The sequence below is a fragment of the Asparagus officinalis genome, chromosome 7 (genome assembly GCF_001876935.1).
Source record: "Asparagus officinalis chromosome 7, Aspof.V1, whole genome shotgun sequence".
Taxonomy (NCBI): domain Eukaryota; kingdom Viridiplantae; phylum Streptophyta; class Magnoliopsida; order Asparagales; family Asparagaceae; genus Asparagus; species Asparagus officinalis.
The window spans coordinates 54641928-54658700 of NC_033800.1; the positions used below are offsets into that span (position 1 = coordinate 54641928).

A 16773-nucleotide genomic window follows, 5' to 3' on the forward strand; every position below is an offset into this window, starting at 1 on the left:
TTTTGATGATCCAGATATCTAATCTTAACTTTTCAATTATAATGAACATATTAACAAACTCTTTTGTATCACATGAACTATGTTTTTCTCAATACTATTTGGTTTTCTCATATCTGTTTTGTATCTGCATGCATATCCGTTTATATATCCGCATGTATATCCGTAACCGTATCCGATTTTAACGGATATGGTTATAAAATTTTCTTACCGAGGTATATCTGTATCCGTATCCGTATCCGAGATGAGTAAGCAGATATGGATATGATAAGCATCATATCCGAGCCGTATCCGGACCGAATGCACCCCTAATTATTTGGGAGAAGGTTGGAGGGCAACCGATTAGTTTTATTGCGTAGGGCTTGCAGAGACCTTGTTGTTTTTTTTCCCAAATAAAGGAAAAAAACAACAAGATAATGCATTTATTTTTTTTCCCCTGTTCACGAAACATAAGCTGATGCGCAGTGTCCCCGTGGAGGGACCAATTTGTTGCAAGATCGTCCAAGATTTGAGGAGCAATGAGCAATTTTGAACCTCTGTGGGACTAATATGCAAACATTGAAGATTTGAGGGATGAAACTTGGGTAGCAAGTAATAACACGGAAGCTTAAAAAATCCCCTAAACTAGTTAGCCTAAACACAAGCTGTTTTCAAATTTCTGTAATCCATTTTATTGGGGTTTAGGAAGGAAAAAAAAAACTAAAAGCAGTTACCAGAGCAGCAATTGACAGAGAATCTCTCTGCAATCAAGTTCAAGCTCCAATGGAGCTCCCATCCCAACGAAGAAGAAGACCCACCCCAGATCACCCACCGTACTCCGAGGTACGCCCCCATCATATTCTTTTTCAAATTACACCCCCATTTTCTTGTTTCCGCCCCTCCTTTTACCCCCCGCCCTTATTTTTTTTCATTGCAGATGGTGCAATGTGCAATTAGGGCTTTAGGCGAGGACCAAGGGTCCACGGAATCCTCAATCTCGGCCTACATCAGGGCCCACTACGAGTCCCTCCCCTGGGCCCACTCCCGCCTCCTCCCCTACTACCTCCACAAGCTCCTCCTCGCCGGCGAAATTCGCGAATCCCCCCTCCCCAATCGGTTCGCTCTACCCCCAGACCCTGACCCTGACCCTAGTACCCCACTAAACCCTAGCCCCAAAGCCCTACAAAGCCCTAGCGTCTCTCCTCCGCCTGATACCGGGCCGGGTCGTAGCTCTCGGCCCAGATTGATCCTGAAGCTGAAGAGGCACAAAGACCGTGAAAACTGGCGGTGGCTGAATCTCAAGACAAAAGAATTGAATGGGCATGATAATGAAGTTTCGACGTCGGCGTTGAAAGAATGAAACATATCGCTTCTCTATTTGTTCTAACAAAGAGTTGGATGCGTTACCTGGTTGTATTTTGTTGCTTGGGTTGGAAATGTCCCCCATTGCTTCACCGCGTGCTTACTTGTTTACCTTGTTGAAGTGAAGGGTAATTTGAATTTTTGAACACAACCCCGTCCCCTTATACCTCCGTTCACACGTATTCACATTTTGATTGTTGGAGTTTCCATGAGTATTTTAAAGAAGAAAAATTCCTCAATGACCCAAAATATGATAATGAGTTGGTCATCATTAATGATAACTCATTATCCAATAGGAGGTGGACATTTCACTTGTCCTCTTATTGGTCCCATATTTTGGGTACCTGTAGCAAAACTCGACTTGTTATTTATTGTTTTTAGGATAAGTTTCACAAGACTGCCATGGGCTTTGAGGGATTTTGCACAAAGGTAATGTAAACTTTGATGAGTGCCCGAAAAAACCCATAAACTACATAAATTTTTTGTGAACGAGGCTAATGATGAAAGTATCACGAACTTTTGGAGATTGCTGCTAATAAAGGGGTTTGTACAAAGCCTATTGTTTCTGCGGTTTATTTTTCCTTTTCTCAGCGCTAATTTCGTGCTTGCAACAATCAATAACAGTATATATATATATATGTCTGTCTTCAAGATCATTTAGCTTCCTCTCGGTGGTGTTGATTCCTTAGTAGATCAAAACGACGAATCTTGGTGTGTCTTTCACTGAAAGAAAAGCATGCAATTAAACCGACGCCTGGTCAGAGGTTGGTCCATGGGAGGACTCCGGTACGCTTTGACATTTTTGTTGATGATTTGATCAAGTCAAGATTCTTCGACACGAACCACTTGAGATGAGCTGGCAATAGCTCTTTGAGATTACAGTGCCTCATTTCCCCCCCCCATTTTGGTTCAGAAAGAGATCAGCTCATCCAGCATTAGGAAAATATATACAAGAGAGCTAAAAGGTTGTCTTCTTGTTGTTTTTGAGTCAGAAGCAGTGTGTGCTTACAGTCTGAAGATCACTTTGTACGTTAGTATATGTCGATGTATTTAAAGAGTTTCACAGATATTCTTGTTTTGCGACCTTCGCTGGATAAATTGGGGGCAAGAGGCAATTATATAAATTTATGCAAATCGTTGTTTTACTCTTTTCACATATTTTGGTAGAAAGCCTGTCAAAAAATGACACTTTTGGCACTTTTGGCAGGCTTTCAAGAGAGCTTTTCCCTCAACCACAGGGAACCAAACAGCCCCTCAGCTTTCATATTTTGCAGTCACGGTTGATAATTACCCTTTTCACGTCTTCTTCTTGTTTTCCCATTGGCCAGTTTCACAAAGTCCTCATTGACTTTGCAAAAGTTCCCAACTCAAACTATCAATTTTTGAATAAATGCTCCCTCACACTATGACCACAGAACATCTGCCTCGAACTTATTCTTTGGAAAATGGTAAGTTTTTTATAAGATTCGCGCTACTCATGTGCTCTTACACACAAAGAAGTGGGTTCATTGCAACTCATAATTTTTTTTTTTTTGCAAATTAAGAAAAAGGTCCCTTTTTGTGTGTAGGAGTACAAGAATGGTGTAACTAGTGTATAGTTATCACTGCCCTTATTATTTTTTGGTTTTCCTCTAAGAGACTGTTTGGATCGTTTTTTTGGATGTGTAAAGGGGGGGAAAGCTGTCAAAAATGTCAGTTTTTTGGCAGCTTTCCCCCAAAACCGTCTCTATAAGAGGCGATTTTGGGAGAAGTTGCCAAAAAGCTGACATTTTTGACAGCTTTCCCCCTTTTACCCATCCAAAAAACCGATCCAAACGGGGCGTAACCTCTCTGCTGCGACAAATCCTAGAATGAAATCTGGCACAAAGTTGAGGTGAAATTTTTTGAAAATTGAGAAGTGTTTTGTGAAAATCCCCAACGTTAGGGTGAGTTTTCTCCCATTTTCAAATTTCACAACGGTTTTGCGCAAACAACCCCGAAGTTCATTGGTCTTGTCAAACTTAACCATGAAAAGTATCTAGTTCCACGTTGGAAAAAAAAAAATTTAGAAGCGTTTCCGTAGAAGATTTTATGACGTAATAAAATTAATTTTATTGAGAAAAGCGAAAAAGCATCTTGGCCCTCATACTCGACCCGGTAAGTTTTCCTGTGGGTCAATTTGGGCTACTGTCGGCCTGGAACCAAAACAGTGCCCACAGCCCAAAACAATTTTCATCTTCCCGCTCCTCTCTCTCCTCTCTTCATTTTGAAATCCCTTCCCCAATTCTCCTCCCAAAAAATAATTTCCCCACTCTCTTTCTCTAGAATCCAATGGCTCCTCCATTTCTTTTTCCATCGGAGCTCAAATCCCTCGAAGAATTCCCCGATGACCACCGCCTCTACGCCGCGTCCCCCATCGACGCCTCCTCTCTTCGCCCCCCCGACCTCGAAGAGCTCGTCAAAGGTAAAGCCTTTTCCACTTCAAAGCCCCCAATTCCCTTCCACAAACCCTAACCCTAACCCTAAATTTCCAGGCCTTGCCTTCGATCTCTCCGACAAGGAGCTCTTCTGTGTGGAGGAGCAGGATGTTTTCGATCGAGTGTACTCACTCGTCAAGGGCTTTTCTTTCTTAAGCACATCGTCAAAGTTCAATTTTGTTGAAAACCTAAGATCCAATCTTAGCGTCTTGCTTCCAAATGTGGATTCGCTGTCACGGGTCCCGCTTCAGGAGGAGGAGGGGGAAGCGGTGCGGTCCAGTGGGGTTGAGATTGCAGCGAGGATTGCCTCTCATCGGAATGCGCTTAAGATTTATACATATTTTCTTCTTACTATTGTGCTTGCTGAGGAGTCGGCGAGCCAAGGGGCTACTGTGAGCTCAAAGGTAAGAGCTTTTCTTATTTGAAAAAAAAAAACTAGTTTTTAGAAGGAATTTTCTTTTGCCCGCTTGATTTAGGTACGTTTGCTTTTGCCTATATGCTGCCAGGTTAAGCATAGCTGCAAATATACCCCAAATCTAGATGGTTGTTAATTTACCCTCCAATTCTACTGTATCAAGTTTGGGGTATTCTAGCTGAACGTGGCATAATCTGGGGGCAGTATATTTCAAATCATGCTGAACTCTCAAACCTCTAATGTTCAGACAAGTTTTGGTCATGCTTGGTTACAGAATGTTGTACTTCAATATTTTTGTTAGAATTATCAAGGTTTTATTCCTGGTTTTAGGCAGCTTCTCAAGCTCGCAAGAAGAATTCTACGAATTCATGGAATTGGGAGTCACATAGGAGCCGGATAATCAACCTAATTTCTAATTCTCTAGAGATCAATCTCTCGCTCCTCTTTGGCTCTAGCAATATCGATCAGAGCTATCTGTCCTTCATCTCCAAGTAAATTCATACCAACTATGAACCAATATCAAACATCTTGACCTCCCTACTTACCAAATTTCCTTGCAGGTGCACTTTCACTTTGTATGAGAACCAGTCCTTACTAAGGGATGCTACCACAAGAGATAGCCTTGGTCGAATCATAGGAACGATAGCAACAAAGTACCATCAGACTGACCAAACTTGTGCATCCATCCTTCACTTGATATATAAGTTTGATTTCACTGTCCCCCACATTGCTGAAACAGTCAGCGGAGCAGAGAAGAAGTACGGTGATGGGAGCCTAGCTATTGCTCTTATCCGTGATATTGGTAGGACTGATCCCAAAGACTATGTAAGGGATGGAGTTGGAGCAGAGAACATTGGGAGATTTCTCGTGGAGCTTGCTGATCATTCCCCTAAGTTAGTCTCCACCAATGTTGGTGTCTTAGTCCCGCATTTTGGCGGAGAATCATATAAGATTAGAAATGCGCTTGTTGGGGTCTTGGGAAAGTTGGTTGCAAAGGCTTTCAAGGATGTGGAAGGAGACGTGAGCTCGAAGTCTCTGAGGTTACGTGGAAAGCAGGCTATGCTTGAAATCTTGATTGAGAGGTGCAGGGATGTGTCAGCATACACAAGGAGTCGGGTACTCCAGGTGTGGGCAGAGTTGTGTGAGGAACATGCTATTTCGATTGGGTTGTGGAATGAGGTGGCAACAGTAGCTTCAGGGCGACTGGAGGATAAAAGTGCAATGGTGAGGAAATCAGCATTGAATCTACTCATCACAATGTTACAACACAATCCATTTGGACCACAACTCCGTGTTGCTGCTTTTGAGGCAACATTGGAAAAGTACAAACAGAAATTGAAAGGAATGGAGCCTGGTGGAACGCCACAGGAGGATGATTCTGAGGGCAGCAAGGTTCATGAGCAAGCTGCAGAACTGCAGAATGAAAGTGTCAGTGATAGTTGTTTGTCTTCAAGTCAAGCGCAGGATTCTACTGTTCCAGATATTGGCAATTTGGAACAGGTTAGGGCTCTGGTCGCATCCCTTGAGTCTGGATTACAGTTCTCAAGATGCATAACTTCTATAATGACAACTCTGGTTCAACTATTAGCTTCCTCTTCGGCTACTGATGTGGAGAACACAATTCTTTTGCTGATGAGATGCAGACAGTTTCAGATTGATGGTTCAGAAGAATGCCTTCGTAAAATGCTTCCCCTGGTAAAACTTTATTGAACAACTATACAATATGAAGCTAGCAGTTTCTAGTAATATTAGATATAATGTATTACACAGTATGAAACTGATGTGCATTTATTGGAGATTACAGGTATTTTCTCAGGACAAATCTATTTATGAAGCTGTGGAGAGTGCATTCATAAATATTTATATCAGAAAAAATCCAGCGGAAACTGCCAGAAATTTGTTGAGCCTTGTCATTGACTCTAGCATTGGTGATCTTGCAGCTTTGGAAAGTCTAATAAGTAATTTGGTGTCCAAAGGGGAAATTTCAACTAACATGGTATCCCTCTTCTCTCTTCCTCCTTTGAAACTTCCTCGTTATTTCTCATAAATCTTGAAGAAGGATCATGAACTAACATGGTTATAAGCGATGCTTTAAATGTCGGCTGCCTTGTTAGACCTGTTAGCCGCTATGTCAGATCTAGGGGCTAACCGACACGATATGAAAATTTTCAATGCGTATTGCGCTTTCAGGGTTCATGTCGGATATATCAGGGGACATGTCAGATATGTCGGGTGGATATATTGGGGGACAAGTTGGCTATGTCAACTGATTTTTCAGTCTAAAAAATTAGCTATTTTTTGTTAGGTTCATCTAATCAGGTTTGAGTTTAAATTCCTAATTGCCTTAATATTGCTTCCAAAGACAAAACCCAATCAGTTAGGGAAATTGAAAAAAAGCCAAAGTCATTTCTGTTGCTCCTTTTCTCTCTCTTTCCTTCAACATCTCATTAGTCTCTTTGCTGAGCTATTCTTTTGACATTAATATCTTGTGCTCTTCTCTCTTCTTAACAAACTACTCTTTTCTCTCCTCTTTCCTTCAACATCAACCCTAAGCATCATAAGTTATTTACTATTTTATATGTTTAGACAATACAATTTATTAAATATGTTTAGATTCATTTATGATATTTATATTACACATATGCACACATCTAATATGACAATCAGATATTTTTTAATGCCCCCTGATATATCCTCGATTTTCACTATCCAACATGAATTTTAGTCGTCTGACATGAACCCGATATCCAACATTTAAAACCTTGGTTATAAGAGATCATTTTTTCTATTGACCATTTGGTAATATACTCGTACTTTTAATAATTCGTCATGTTTTTTGCAGCCGGCCTAGCATAGACTCTAAATAAGATAACTGATAAGCACTTAAAGGGATAAAGTGAATAAAGTCCCCCCCCCCTGTCATATATCAGCAGTGATTCCTCATTCTTGAAAGATGGTTTACTAGAAGATGCAATTCCATCGTTGAATAAAGTAGGAATCATGTTGGTCTAATTCCGGTGCTTTACTTGAAAATCCATCAAAAAATTGAGGCGGTTAACTAGTTAAGGGAAATCAAAGGCTGTAGAAGAAGGTATTGATTCATTCACTTTTTTTAATTTAAGTTCTCTTTTTGATATGTCTAGTCCATCCTCCAAATGTTGCCTCAATCGTTCACATCTTTTCGTTGATTGCATCTTTTGGCATCGCTTCATGAAATAATTCTAAGAATAGTGTTGGACTAGAATGGAGTCTTCAGTGGTACTTGGAGTTTCCCATCATCCCAAAGGAGGTGAGGTTTCATGAGCCATTGTCAGATTTTAGATCATTAAAACATTGTCATGTAAAATTGTATATGCACATCCTATGATAGGAAAAGGAGCCCCACAATCTATAATAAGTTCACTAGTTTGTTTTAGGTGGTATTAAACTGTTATTGTCGCTCTAAGTTGAGTAGGTTCACATAGATAAGTTAACTAAATGGTAGTTTTTCATTTTTATGAAAATACTTCTCAACACCAAATGTACTTGATGTTATCTTATCCCTTATCAAGATGGAGCAAAGCATATTGGACTTGTAAGATGTTTAAGAGAAGACCTTAAACCAGCATTTGGTCTTAGGTTTGTATCACATCCATTCAGTTTCAAGTTTGAGTTCAGTTTGAGATCATTCAAATCCACACAGATAAAGAAATGTTTGCACTAACATAAATTGGTTTTAGGAGGGTCTCACGTGCATTCACTTTTAAGTGTGAGTTTGCTCTAGGGAACAAAATAAGTAGGAATTTACTCCAATATTGAAAAAAGAGTTAGATGGAGACTAGTTAGAATATTTGCACTCATTAACTCAAACATGAAGATTTTAAATATGGTTCTAAATGTATCAGTCTAATCCATCTGTATCATGGATATTTGCAACACTAAAATAAATTTGGGCACACGCGCGAGTGTACACACATACGCACACATCCACACCCACCATGTGAACAAGGTTTTGGTTAGCTTCTTTTAATGGCCATGCTACTTAATGGCATTGTTTTAAAAAGTGGTATGGGCACCTATCTAGGCGACCTCTTAAACCTAAGCGGTATTTAGGCTGATCATCTTAGTCTCAGGAGTGCCTGGGGGAGAACGAGCTGCTTATGCGGACTGTACCGTGTTCGCAAGAGGTATATTGCTCACTTAAGCATAGTAATGGTTGAAGAGAGTAATCCATGTTAAAATGTACCGATCAAAACTCTATGTCCAAGCCCGTCTCAAGTAAAACAGTGAGGATATTATTTGAATCTTCAAAAACAATCCGTCCTCTATTGATGTTAAAAATGTCTATGTGCTACTTAAGCGTTTGCCTAGGTGCTTGTGTGCCAGGCGCTAGCACCCGAAAACACCTAGCGCTTTCTAAAACATTACTTGATAGATAACCCTAATAGGTTAATCCTAACTGCAGCCCTCATCATTCGATCTAGCTTCCCAGCTGAACGAAAATTAGGCCCTTGAGTTGTTCAACCATAAACATGACCCACGTAGAAAAGCAGACAAATGAGAGCAAAGGGACAAATGTCTTGAAATTTAAAAATAGCCCCATGAAAATTTAACAAACATCCCCTTCAAACTTTTGAAAATTACAAATAGCACCCCCATCCTAAAAACCATTCAAACAACCCTCTGAAAGTTTTGAAACCCTACTTTAACATATTATATAATAATGCATTAATGCTATAATATATCAGTGGTGTGGGGAAGGCATAAGGTTGGTCACGGGGTTTCCATGTTCCCAATACTGGAGATTGGTGGAACTTCCTACTATCAATTTGGGGATTAGAGGAAAATCCTAATCCCACCCGTGTCCTACTCCCTGGAGAACCAAACATGGGACTTGATTGAAGTCCTGGGACATTGAAGTCCCAGTTCCAGTCTAACATGGAACTAAACACTGCGTTGAAGATTTGGAAAAAAATAATATAAGAACAACGAAAATCCTGGCAAAGTAGCAGAAAGATAGGTAAAATAAAAATAGGCAAGGTTAAACATATGACAAAATGACAATTTTTTCAAAGAGTAAAGAGCTAACTACTAGAAGAAGAAAGAAATTAATTATTCACGACAAGACAAATATGAAGTCTAAAAACTAAACAGTCGAACATCGTAGTTATCCATCAATGTCCATTCGATTGTGTAGTATGTTTGTCTGATATATCTAACATGACTCATGAGCCTAGGCTGATGGTCGTTGATGCGAGATGCTGTAGATATGCTCACACAAAAATCCACACTTGTATCATGTTTGTTTCTACACATCAAAAATGCATGTCATGTATATACTATACAAAATTGCGTTTCTCCCATGCCATGATGAAATTGATTCTTATTGCTTGCAAATGATCCCCCCCGCAGATATCAGCCTTATGGGATTTCTTTAGCTTTAACATTAATGGGGTTGTTGCTGTCCAAAGTCGAGGAGCCTTGTTAGTTCTCTGTATGGCAGCAAAATCATCTCCTGGCATTTTGAGTTCTCACTTGCAAGATATTATTGATATTGGTTTCGGGCGGAGGGCTAAGGAGGAACCATTGCTTGCAAGAACAGCATGCATTGCTCTAGAAAGATTGTCGGAGGAGGATAAGCAAAAAGTGAGATGCAGTGGAAGCAGAGTTTTTGGGTGTCTTCAGAATTTAATTACTGGCTTTTGGCTTCCAGAGAATGTTTGGTATGCTGCTGTTGACAAAGCCATCAGCACCATTTACTCCATACATCCGACCCCTGAAGTATTTGCAGCTGATATTGTGAAAAAATCTTTAAGCTCTGTATTTGGTTGTGCCAGAAATGATGAAGTCCCCACTGGACAAGGCGAGGAAACCGACTATGTTTCTGTAGTGCCAGCAGCAAAGCTCAGCAGATTTCTCTTCATTATAAGCCATATTGCACTGAATCAGTTGGTTTATATTGAGTCTTGCATTAAGAAAATCCGGAAACAGAAATCCAAAAAAGAAAGGTCAAGGCTTGAATCTCTTCCTAGTAGTGATGATACAAATGAAGCAACTGAGGTGAGATTAACGAGGCAGATTTCTACTTTTCAAATAGCAATCTATTTGAGTTTATAAATTTCATGTTATTGATCACATGGACAGAACTGGATTAAGTTTCAAGAAAATAAAGTAAAATTTTATACTTTTGAGTTTGACAGGGGCAAGGTATAAATGCTGAGCTGGGCGTTAGTATATCTGAGGATGTGATAATTGATACACTTTCTGAAAGGGCCGAGAAAGAGATTGTATGTGGTCATATGACAGACATGAATATCGTTGGTCATTGTGCTCCGTTTCTCTCAAAGCTATGTAGAAACTTTAATTTGATGCAAAAGGTGATCAGTGCATGCATAGTTGAGATTTTTGTTTTGTTTTGTAGCAGTACATATTTTTACTTGGTTGCCTGCTATCTTGTCATCTACCTCATTTCCGGTCCATTTTCTGAACTCATACTTTAATTCTATATTCCAGTTTCCACAACTTCAGGCTTCTGCAATGCTTGCTCTCTGTAAACTAATGATCATTGATGCAGACTTTTGGTAAGTCATAGGCAAATTGTACCATCCCTTCTGGTTTATGAAACTGATGAAAGTTACGTGAACAAATTTCAGCGAAGCAAATCTTCAACTTTTGTTCACTGTTCTGGAGAATGCACCATCAGAAACTGTTCGATCCAACTGCACAGTGGCTCTTGGCGACTTGGCTGCTCGTTTTCCAAACCTCTTAGAACCCTGGACTGAAAATATGTACGCTCGTCTGCGAGATCCTTCCATATCTGTTAGGAAAAATGCTGTTCTGGTTCTTTCTCATCTCATATTAAATGACATGATGAAGGTACGGTTTGCTGACTAAACTCATTTTAGTTTCGAGGCTTTTGATTGTGGTTGTTATTTAATCAGGTGAAAGGATACATAAATGAGATGGCAATTTGTATAGAAGATAAGGATGCAAGAATATCAAGTCTTGCCAAACTTTTCTTCCATGAGCTGTCTAAAAAAGGTAAAATGATTATTCCAGTTAAAGTTTGGGTGTATAATACTTTGATCCTTGTCTTTGATCCATTTTATGATCCCGCAGGCAGCAATCCGATTTATAATTTACTTCCAGATATCCTGGGAAGATTGTCAAGCCAAAATCTTAAAGAGGAAGCTTTCTGCAACATTATGCAATTCCTAATAAATTCTATCAAGAAGGTAATGAGGCTTACCCTAATAGATCAGGAATTTTCTCTCACTTGTCATTCAAATATTTTTTTTTGCCTGGATCTTTGATAGGACAAACAAATGGAAGCACTTGTAGAAAAGCTGTGCAATCGGTTCAATGGAGTGACTGGTACAGTTTCCTATTGATATAATTCCTGATCTTTACATACTTATTACTTGTGTAGCTTCGATGTTTGCACTGCTGCAAACGGGAAGAGAACTCCTAATTGTAGCGAAAGTTATGGGAAATAATTGTACTTTTAAATGTCCCATTTTTTACACACAAGGAATTAGTATACAATTTCTTGTGTTTCCATTTTCAAATGTACCATTGAAGAGGTACAAAGCACCAACATGACATAAAATGTGCTGCAACAAAAGGATACCAAACCCAGGAGAAAAAGAAAAGGCCACTGTAATTTGTGTGTTGTTTTTTTCATGTTTTTTTTTTTTTTTTTTTTTTGGGGGGGGGGGGGGGAATGAAGCATAGATCAAATGCAGATAAGCGTGAGGTCAGGATTTGCCCATATCCTTAGATGAAGACTGCAAACAAGATAGAGAATTTGTTAATCTATAAGCAGGAGACTTTAAGAGTCTCTCTTACAAACGCTACCAAAGCCACAACTTGAAACCTAAAAAGTGGAACCCCATATTTTATAGGAAAAATGAGTTTTTTTTTTTTTTTTTGGGGGGGGGGGGGGTTCTAATGAAGCATAGATCAAATGCAGATAAGCGTGATCACAGACAACACATTTTGCATGGCATGGTCAGGATTTGCCTATATCCTTAGATGAAGACTGCAAACAAGATAGAGAATTTGTTAATCTATAATCAGAAGACTTTAAGAGTCTCACTTACAAACACTACCAAAGCCACAACTTGAAGCCTAAAAAGTGGAACCCCATGTTTTATACAAAAGAAAGAGGAAGGGAAGAGGCAACTGCAACTCTCTCTCCAAATCCATCTACAACCAAACACTTCACATTTTCCCTAGTTGTGTATACACTGAGCCAACTAATTTATACAAGCCAACAACTTCGATACCCCAAAAATAGATTTATAGTATAAATGGCACAATTTGTAAATACTTACCATAATTTCTGCTCTTAGTATTTCCGTTTAAAATATTGAGAGTGATTTTCAAACTTCCAAACCCGACTTTGATATTTGTTCAACTCTGAAGGGCAGTTTCAGAAACCAATTAGTTTGTCCATTACCTTTTCATCTAGCCCCAAATTCCTGTGTCGTCCACTCAAATTTGACAATGAGTGCAACCTCAATTGCCTCATCCCCCGAGGGATCATAATTGAGCGTGTGAAGTCCAGCGAACGATATGAACTTTCCAAGCTATCATTGTCATTATTAGTTTTCATCTCATCTGTTTGCCTTGCGATTCTTGAGTGTCAACGGAACTGCAGTGGAGGACTGGCCGACGTCGTCTGCCTCATAGGGCCTATCTTTCTCTGACTCTCACTAGCGGAGGTAAGGATATCGTTTTCGTCATCACCGCTGAGGGGGATCTATAGGAGAAGAAATTGGCTGTGCAATGTTTAAGTTGATGCTTTGTCAACGAGTTAGATTTTTTCCAAGAGAACAATGCTTTAGATATTTTTTTCTTTGGAACCCAAGTAACAACTATCTATTCCTTCTAATCCAACTAGATCCTCCACCAATTTACTAATCAGAAATTAACAGCTCCACAATTGAATTCGACCATCTTCATCGTTTAGATTTTTTCTCTCGAGAGAGATTGTGAAACAGTTGATCTTGCAACTGTAAGGAAGAAGATGGTAGAGAGAAGTACAACTTTACCCTTAAAAATAAAATTAAATAAAGTTAAAAAACTATTTGTGTAGCATATATACATATTTATTTCAAAAATATAGTTAAAATTGGTTATTTTGAGGTTCGAACCATGGTCATCTCTATGGGAGATTTAAAGCCTACCGAATAACCAAACTAATTTTGTAATATTTTTGATGTGGTTTTTATTATTATTGTATATTTATATATATGCCTCTAAGTATATGTAGTTTTTTCAAACCGAAATACGCCCGAATCTAGTTGGTACTTGCAAGTAAAAGTAAGAGTCTAGCAATCAGTAACAGTAAATAAACAAGATATACGTTGTTCGACAATGTGCCTACATTTACGAAACAATGACGAGCTTCTTTATTATGAAAGAGTAATCTGAGAAGTACAAACTCTTGAGAACAGTTTCCAGTTCTCTCCTCAATCTGAAAAGAATACCAAGAAAAGAACTCAGAAAATAGATGTTGTTTTCCTCAGAAATCCAATAATTTAATCGCTGGAATATGCTGATATCTATAGCAATCGTTGCTTCCTATTCCGAGTCTTAATAGGACCTGAAAACCCGTCTGTGTCCTTGTTTGAATACAAAAGAAAACCTGTACGCCTGTTCCGTATCTGACTTCTGAATAAGAATAGAAATCCCTATAGAATAGGGATCCTATTTTATAGGATCTGTATTCTGTCACATATATAGCAATCCTATTCCGTTTCAAACTCTACGGATTGAAACTGTGATCCATGAAATCCTACAATCTCCACCTTGGCGAACAATTTCAGGACACACCTCCATCAGCTCCATCAACTCATACATCTCCATATTAGCATGAAATCCCCAGCCAAGGTAGCCTGCTCGTCGTCGTCCTCCCGGCCTAACGGTCGTCCGCCCCTAAGGGCCATGCCCCCATAGGGCATCAACACTGAGAGAGTCGGATCAAGTTGAGACAATGCTCTAACCTGACCCCGGGTACAACCTTCGTCAACATATCAGCTGCATTATCCTTGGTATCAACTTTCTCTAGTATCACGACTCTGTCCTCGATGATATCTCTGATAAAGTGAAACCTAACATCAATATGCTTGGTCCTCGCATGATGAACCTGGTTCTTTGCCAAATGGATGACATTCTGACTACCAAAAGAACTGTAATATCCCTCAGAGTAACACCCAAATCACTAACCATACCTCGAAGCCATATAGCCTCTTTCACTGCTTCTGTCACTGCCATATACTCTGTCTCTGTCGTAGACAATGCAACCACTGACTGTAACATGGATTGCTAAGATATAGGACCCCCTGACAATGTAAAACAATAACATGTAGTAGACTGATGCCTGTCTAAATCTCCTGCATAGTTTGAGTCAACATAACCTGTCACAGCTGAAACTGACGATCTTTCATAGACCAAAACAACATCCAACATGCCTCGAAGATACCTCAAGATCCATTTGACTGCATGCCAATGGGTCTTGCCTGGATTAGCCATATACCGACTAACCGAACTCACTGCATGTGCAACGTCGGGACGTGTGCAAATCATGACATACATCAAGCTGCCACCCGCACTAGCATAAGGAACATGTGACATGTATTCCTTCTTTGCTACAATAGTAGTGGATTGCAAACCAGAAAGGCTGAAGTGAGCTGCCAATGGAGTACTGACCGACTTGGCCCTATCCATGCCAAATCTACTGACTACCTTCTCAAGATATTGTCTCTGTGACAAAGACAATCTACCAAGCTTCCTATCCCTCACTATCTCCATCCCGAGTATCCTCTTCGCTGGACCCAGATCCTTCATCTCAAATTCATTGCTCAACTGGACCTTCAGCAGCTCTTTCTCACGCTTACTTCTAGCAGCAATAAGCATATCATCCACGTAAAGCAATAAAGAGATGTAAGAACTATCTTGAAGCCTCTTGAAATAAACACAGTGATCATACTCACTCCGTGTGTACTTCTGCCCCATCATAAAAATCTTGAAGCCTCTTGAAATAAACACAGTGATCATACTCACTCCGTGTGTACTTCTGCCCCATCATAAAAGTATCAAACCTCAAGTACCACTGACGCATACTCACTCCGTGTGTACTTCTGCCCCATCATAAAAGTATCAAACCTCAAGTACCACTGACGGGATGGCTACTTCAGTCTGTATAGAGGCTTTCTTAGTTTGCATACCTTATTTTCCTTTCCAGCAATAGCATATCCATCCGGCTGAACCATGTAAATATCCTCTTCCAGATCACCGTGTAAGAAAGTAGTCTTGATATCAAGTTGCTCGAGCTCTAAGTCGTATTGCGCCACCATAGCTAATAAGACAAGGATAGAAGTGTGCTTAACCACCGGAGAGAAGACCTCGTTGTAATCCACACCTTCAGTTTGTGCAAAACCTTTCGCTACCAATCTTACCTTGAATCTTACACCCGCATAATTCCCCTTGGAATCTGGAATGCCCTCCACTTGCAACCTATCGCTCATTTTTCCTTAGGAAGTATCACCAGCTCCCATGTATGATTTTCGTGAAGAGACCGCATCTCCTCATCCATAGCCACCTTCCACTCATCCATATGCGAGCTTGGTAGTGAGGTGACACAATCCCCTCCACTCATTCAAATGGGGGACCACATTCACATGGGTTAAGGAGTGCATGAGGATATACAATAATTTGAATGAATGGAGGGGATTATGCCATATCACTACCAAACATACACATTTTATATATATATATAAGTTTATATATATATATATATATATATATTATATATATATATAATATATATATATATTATATAGATGAGGGAGCGAGAGAGAGAGAGAGAGAGAGAGAGAAGAGCAAAACTTGTGTCAACTTAAGTGGATAGCAAAAAGTTATTCACAAACTTTTTAGCCGCTCATATTACCTAAGGAATCCTTGCATGATATGAAAGGTTTTTTTAATATAATAAAAAATAGTGGCTAGGGAGTTTGGTGACATCAACTTAAGTTGATAGGAGTCTTTCTTTCTCTCTGTATCTCTCTCTCTCTGCTCTCTGCTACTTATATATATATTATATATTATATATATATATATATATAGTATATATATATATATATATATATATATATATAGTTATATAATATATTATATTAAAAGGCATGTACATTATGTGAAATATGTGATACTTGTATATAAAACATATATGTTGATATGTAAGTATATACTAATAATACTTATAAGTTAAATCTTTTAAAAATTTCTTAGTTATTTTTAACAAAAGTTTGCAACAATTAAAAAATTTAATCCAAAAAGTTACAAAAAATAAATTTATATTGGTTTTTTAAAAAACACACAATTTTTAATCCAATAAAATAAAATAAAATAAAAAGCAGGCCGACCTGGTTCCCGGCTTGCATCCGGCCAAAACCCGAACCTAGGTTGGCCCTGGTTCTGGGCAGGGCTTTGAACCATTCCCGGTCTGTTTGGGAACCCCTATGAATAGTTGTGTATTGACTTCTAGTCCAAAATGGCTCTTGAATACCCAAATATGGC

The 16773-nt window shown here is 39.2% G+C and overlaps 2 protein-coding genes across 4 annotated transcripts in view; both read left to right on the top strand.

Moving 5' to 3' along the window:
• On the top strand, positions 662-1391 carry LOC109850369 (HMG-Y-related protein A-like). The gene is made up of 2 exons (XM_020420386.1): positions 662-819; positions 914-1391. Exons 1-2 carry the CDS (start codon positions 760-762, stop codon positions 1334-1336), a joined length of 483 nt encoding a protein of 160 aa, XP_020275975.1. The 5' UTR covers positions 662-759; the 3' UTR covers positions 1337-1391.
• Positions 3562-16773, top strand: part of LOC109848108 (condensin complex subunit 1) — a 16734-nt gene continuing 3522 nt past the window's right edge. For 2 of the 3 annotated variants that reach the window (XM_020417438.1, XM_020417437.1), the window contains exons 1-12: positions 3562-3781; positions 3852-4198; positions 4540-4700; positions 4770-5904; positions 6014-6205; positions 9601-10248; positions 10389-10565; positions 10702-10769; positions 10842-11064; positions 11130-11229; positions 11308-11423; positions 11505-11562. In XM_020417438.1, coding sequence (XP_020273027.1) covers positions 3649-3781; positions 3852-4198; positions 4540-4700; positions 4770-5904; positions 6014-6205; positions 9601-10248; positions 10389-10565; positions 10702-10769; positions 10842-11064; positions 11130-11229; positions 11308-11423; positions 11505-11562 — 3358 coding nt within the window. In that variant the 5' untranslated portion in view covers positions 3562-3648. The remainder of the gene's footprint in view (positions 3782-3851; positions 4199-4539; positions 4701-4769; positions 5905-6013; positions 6206-9600; positions 10249-10388; positions 10566-10701; positions 10770-10841; positions 11065-11129; positions 11230-11307; positions 11424-11504; positions 11563-16773) is intronic. The other variant, XM_020417439.1, reaches the window with a different exon arrangement.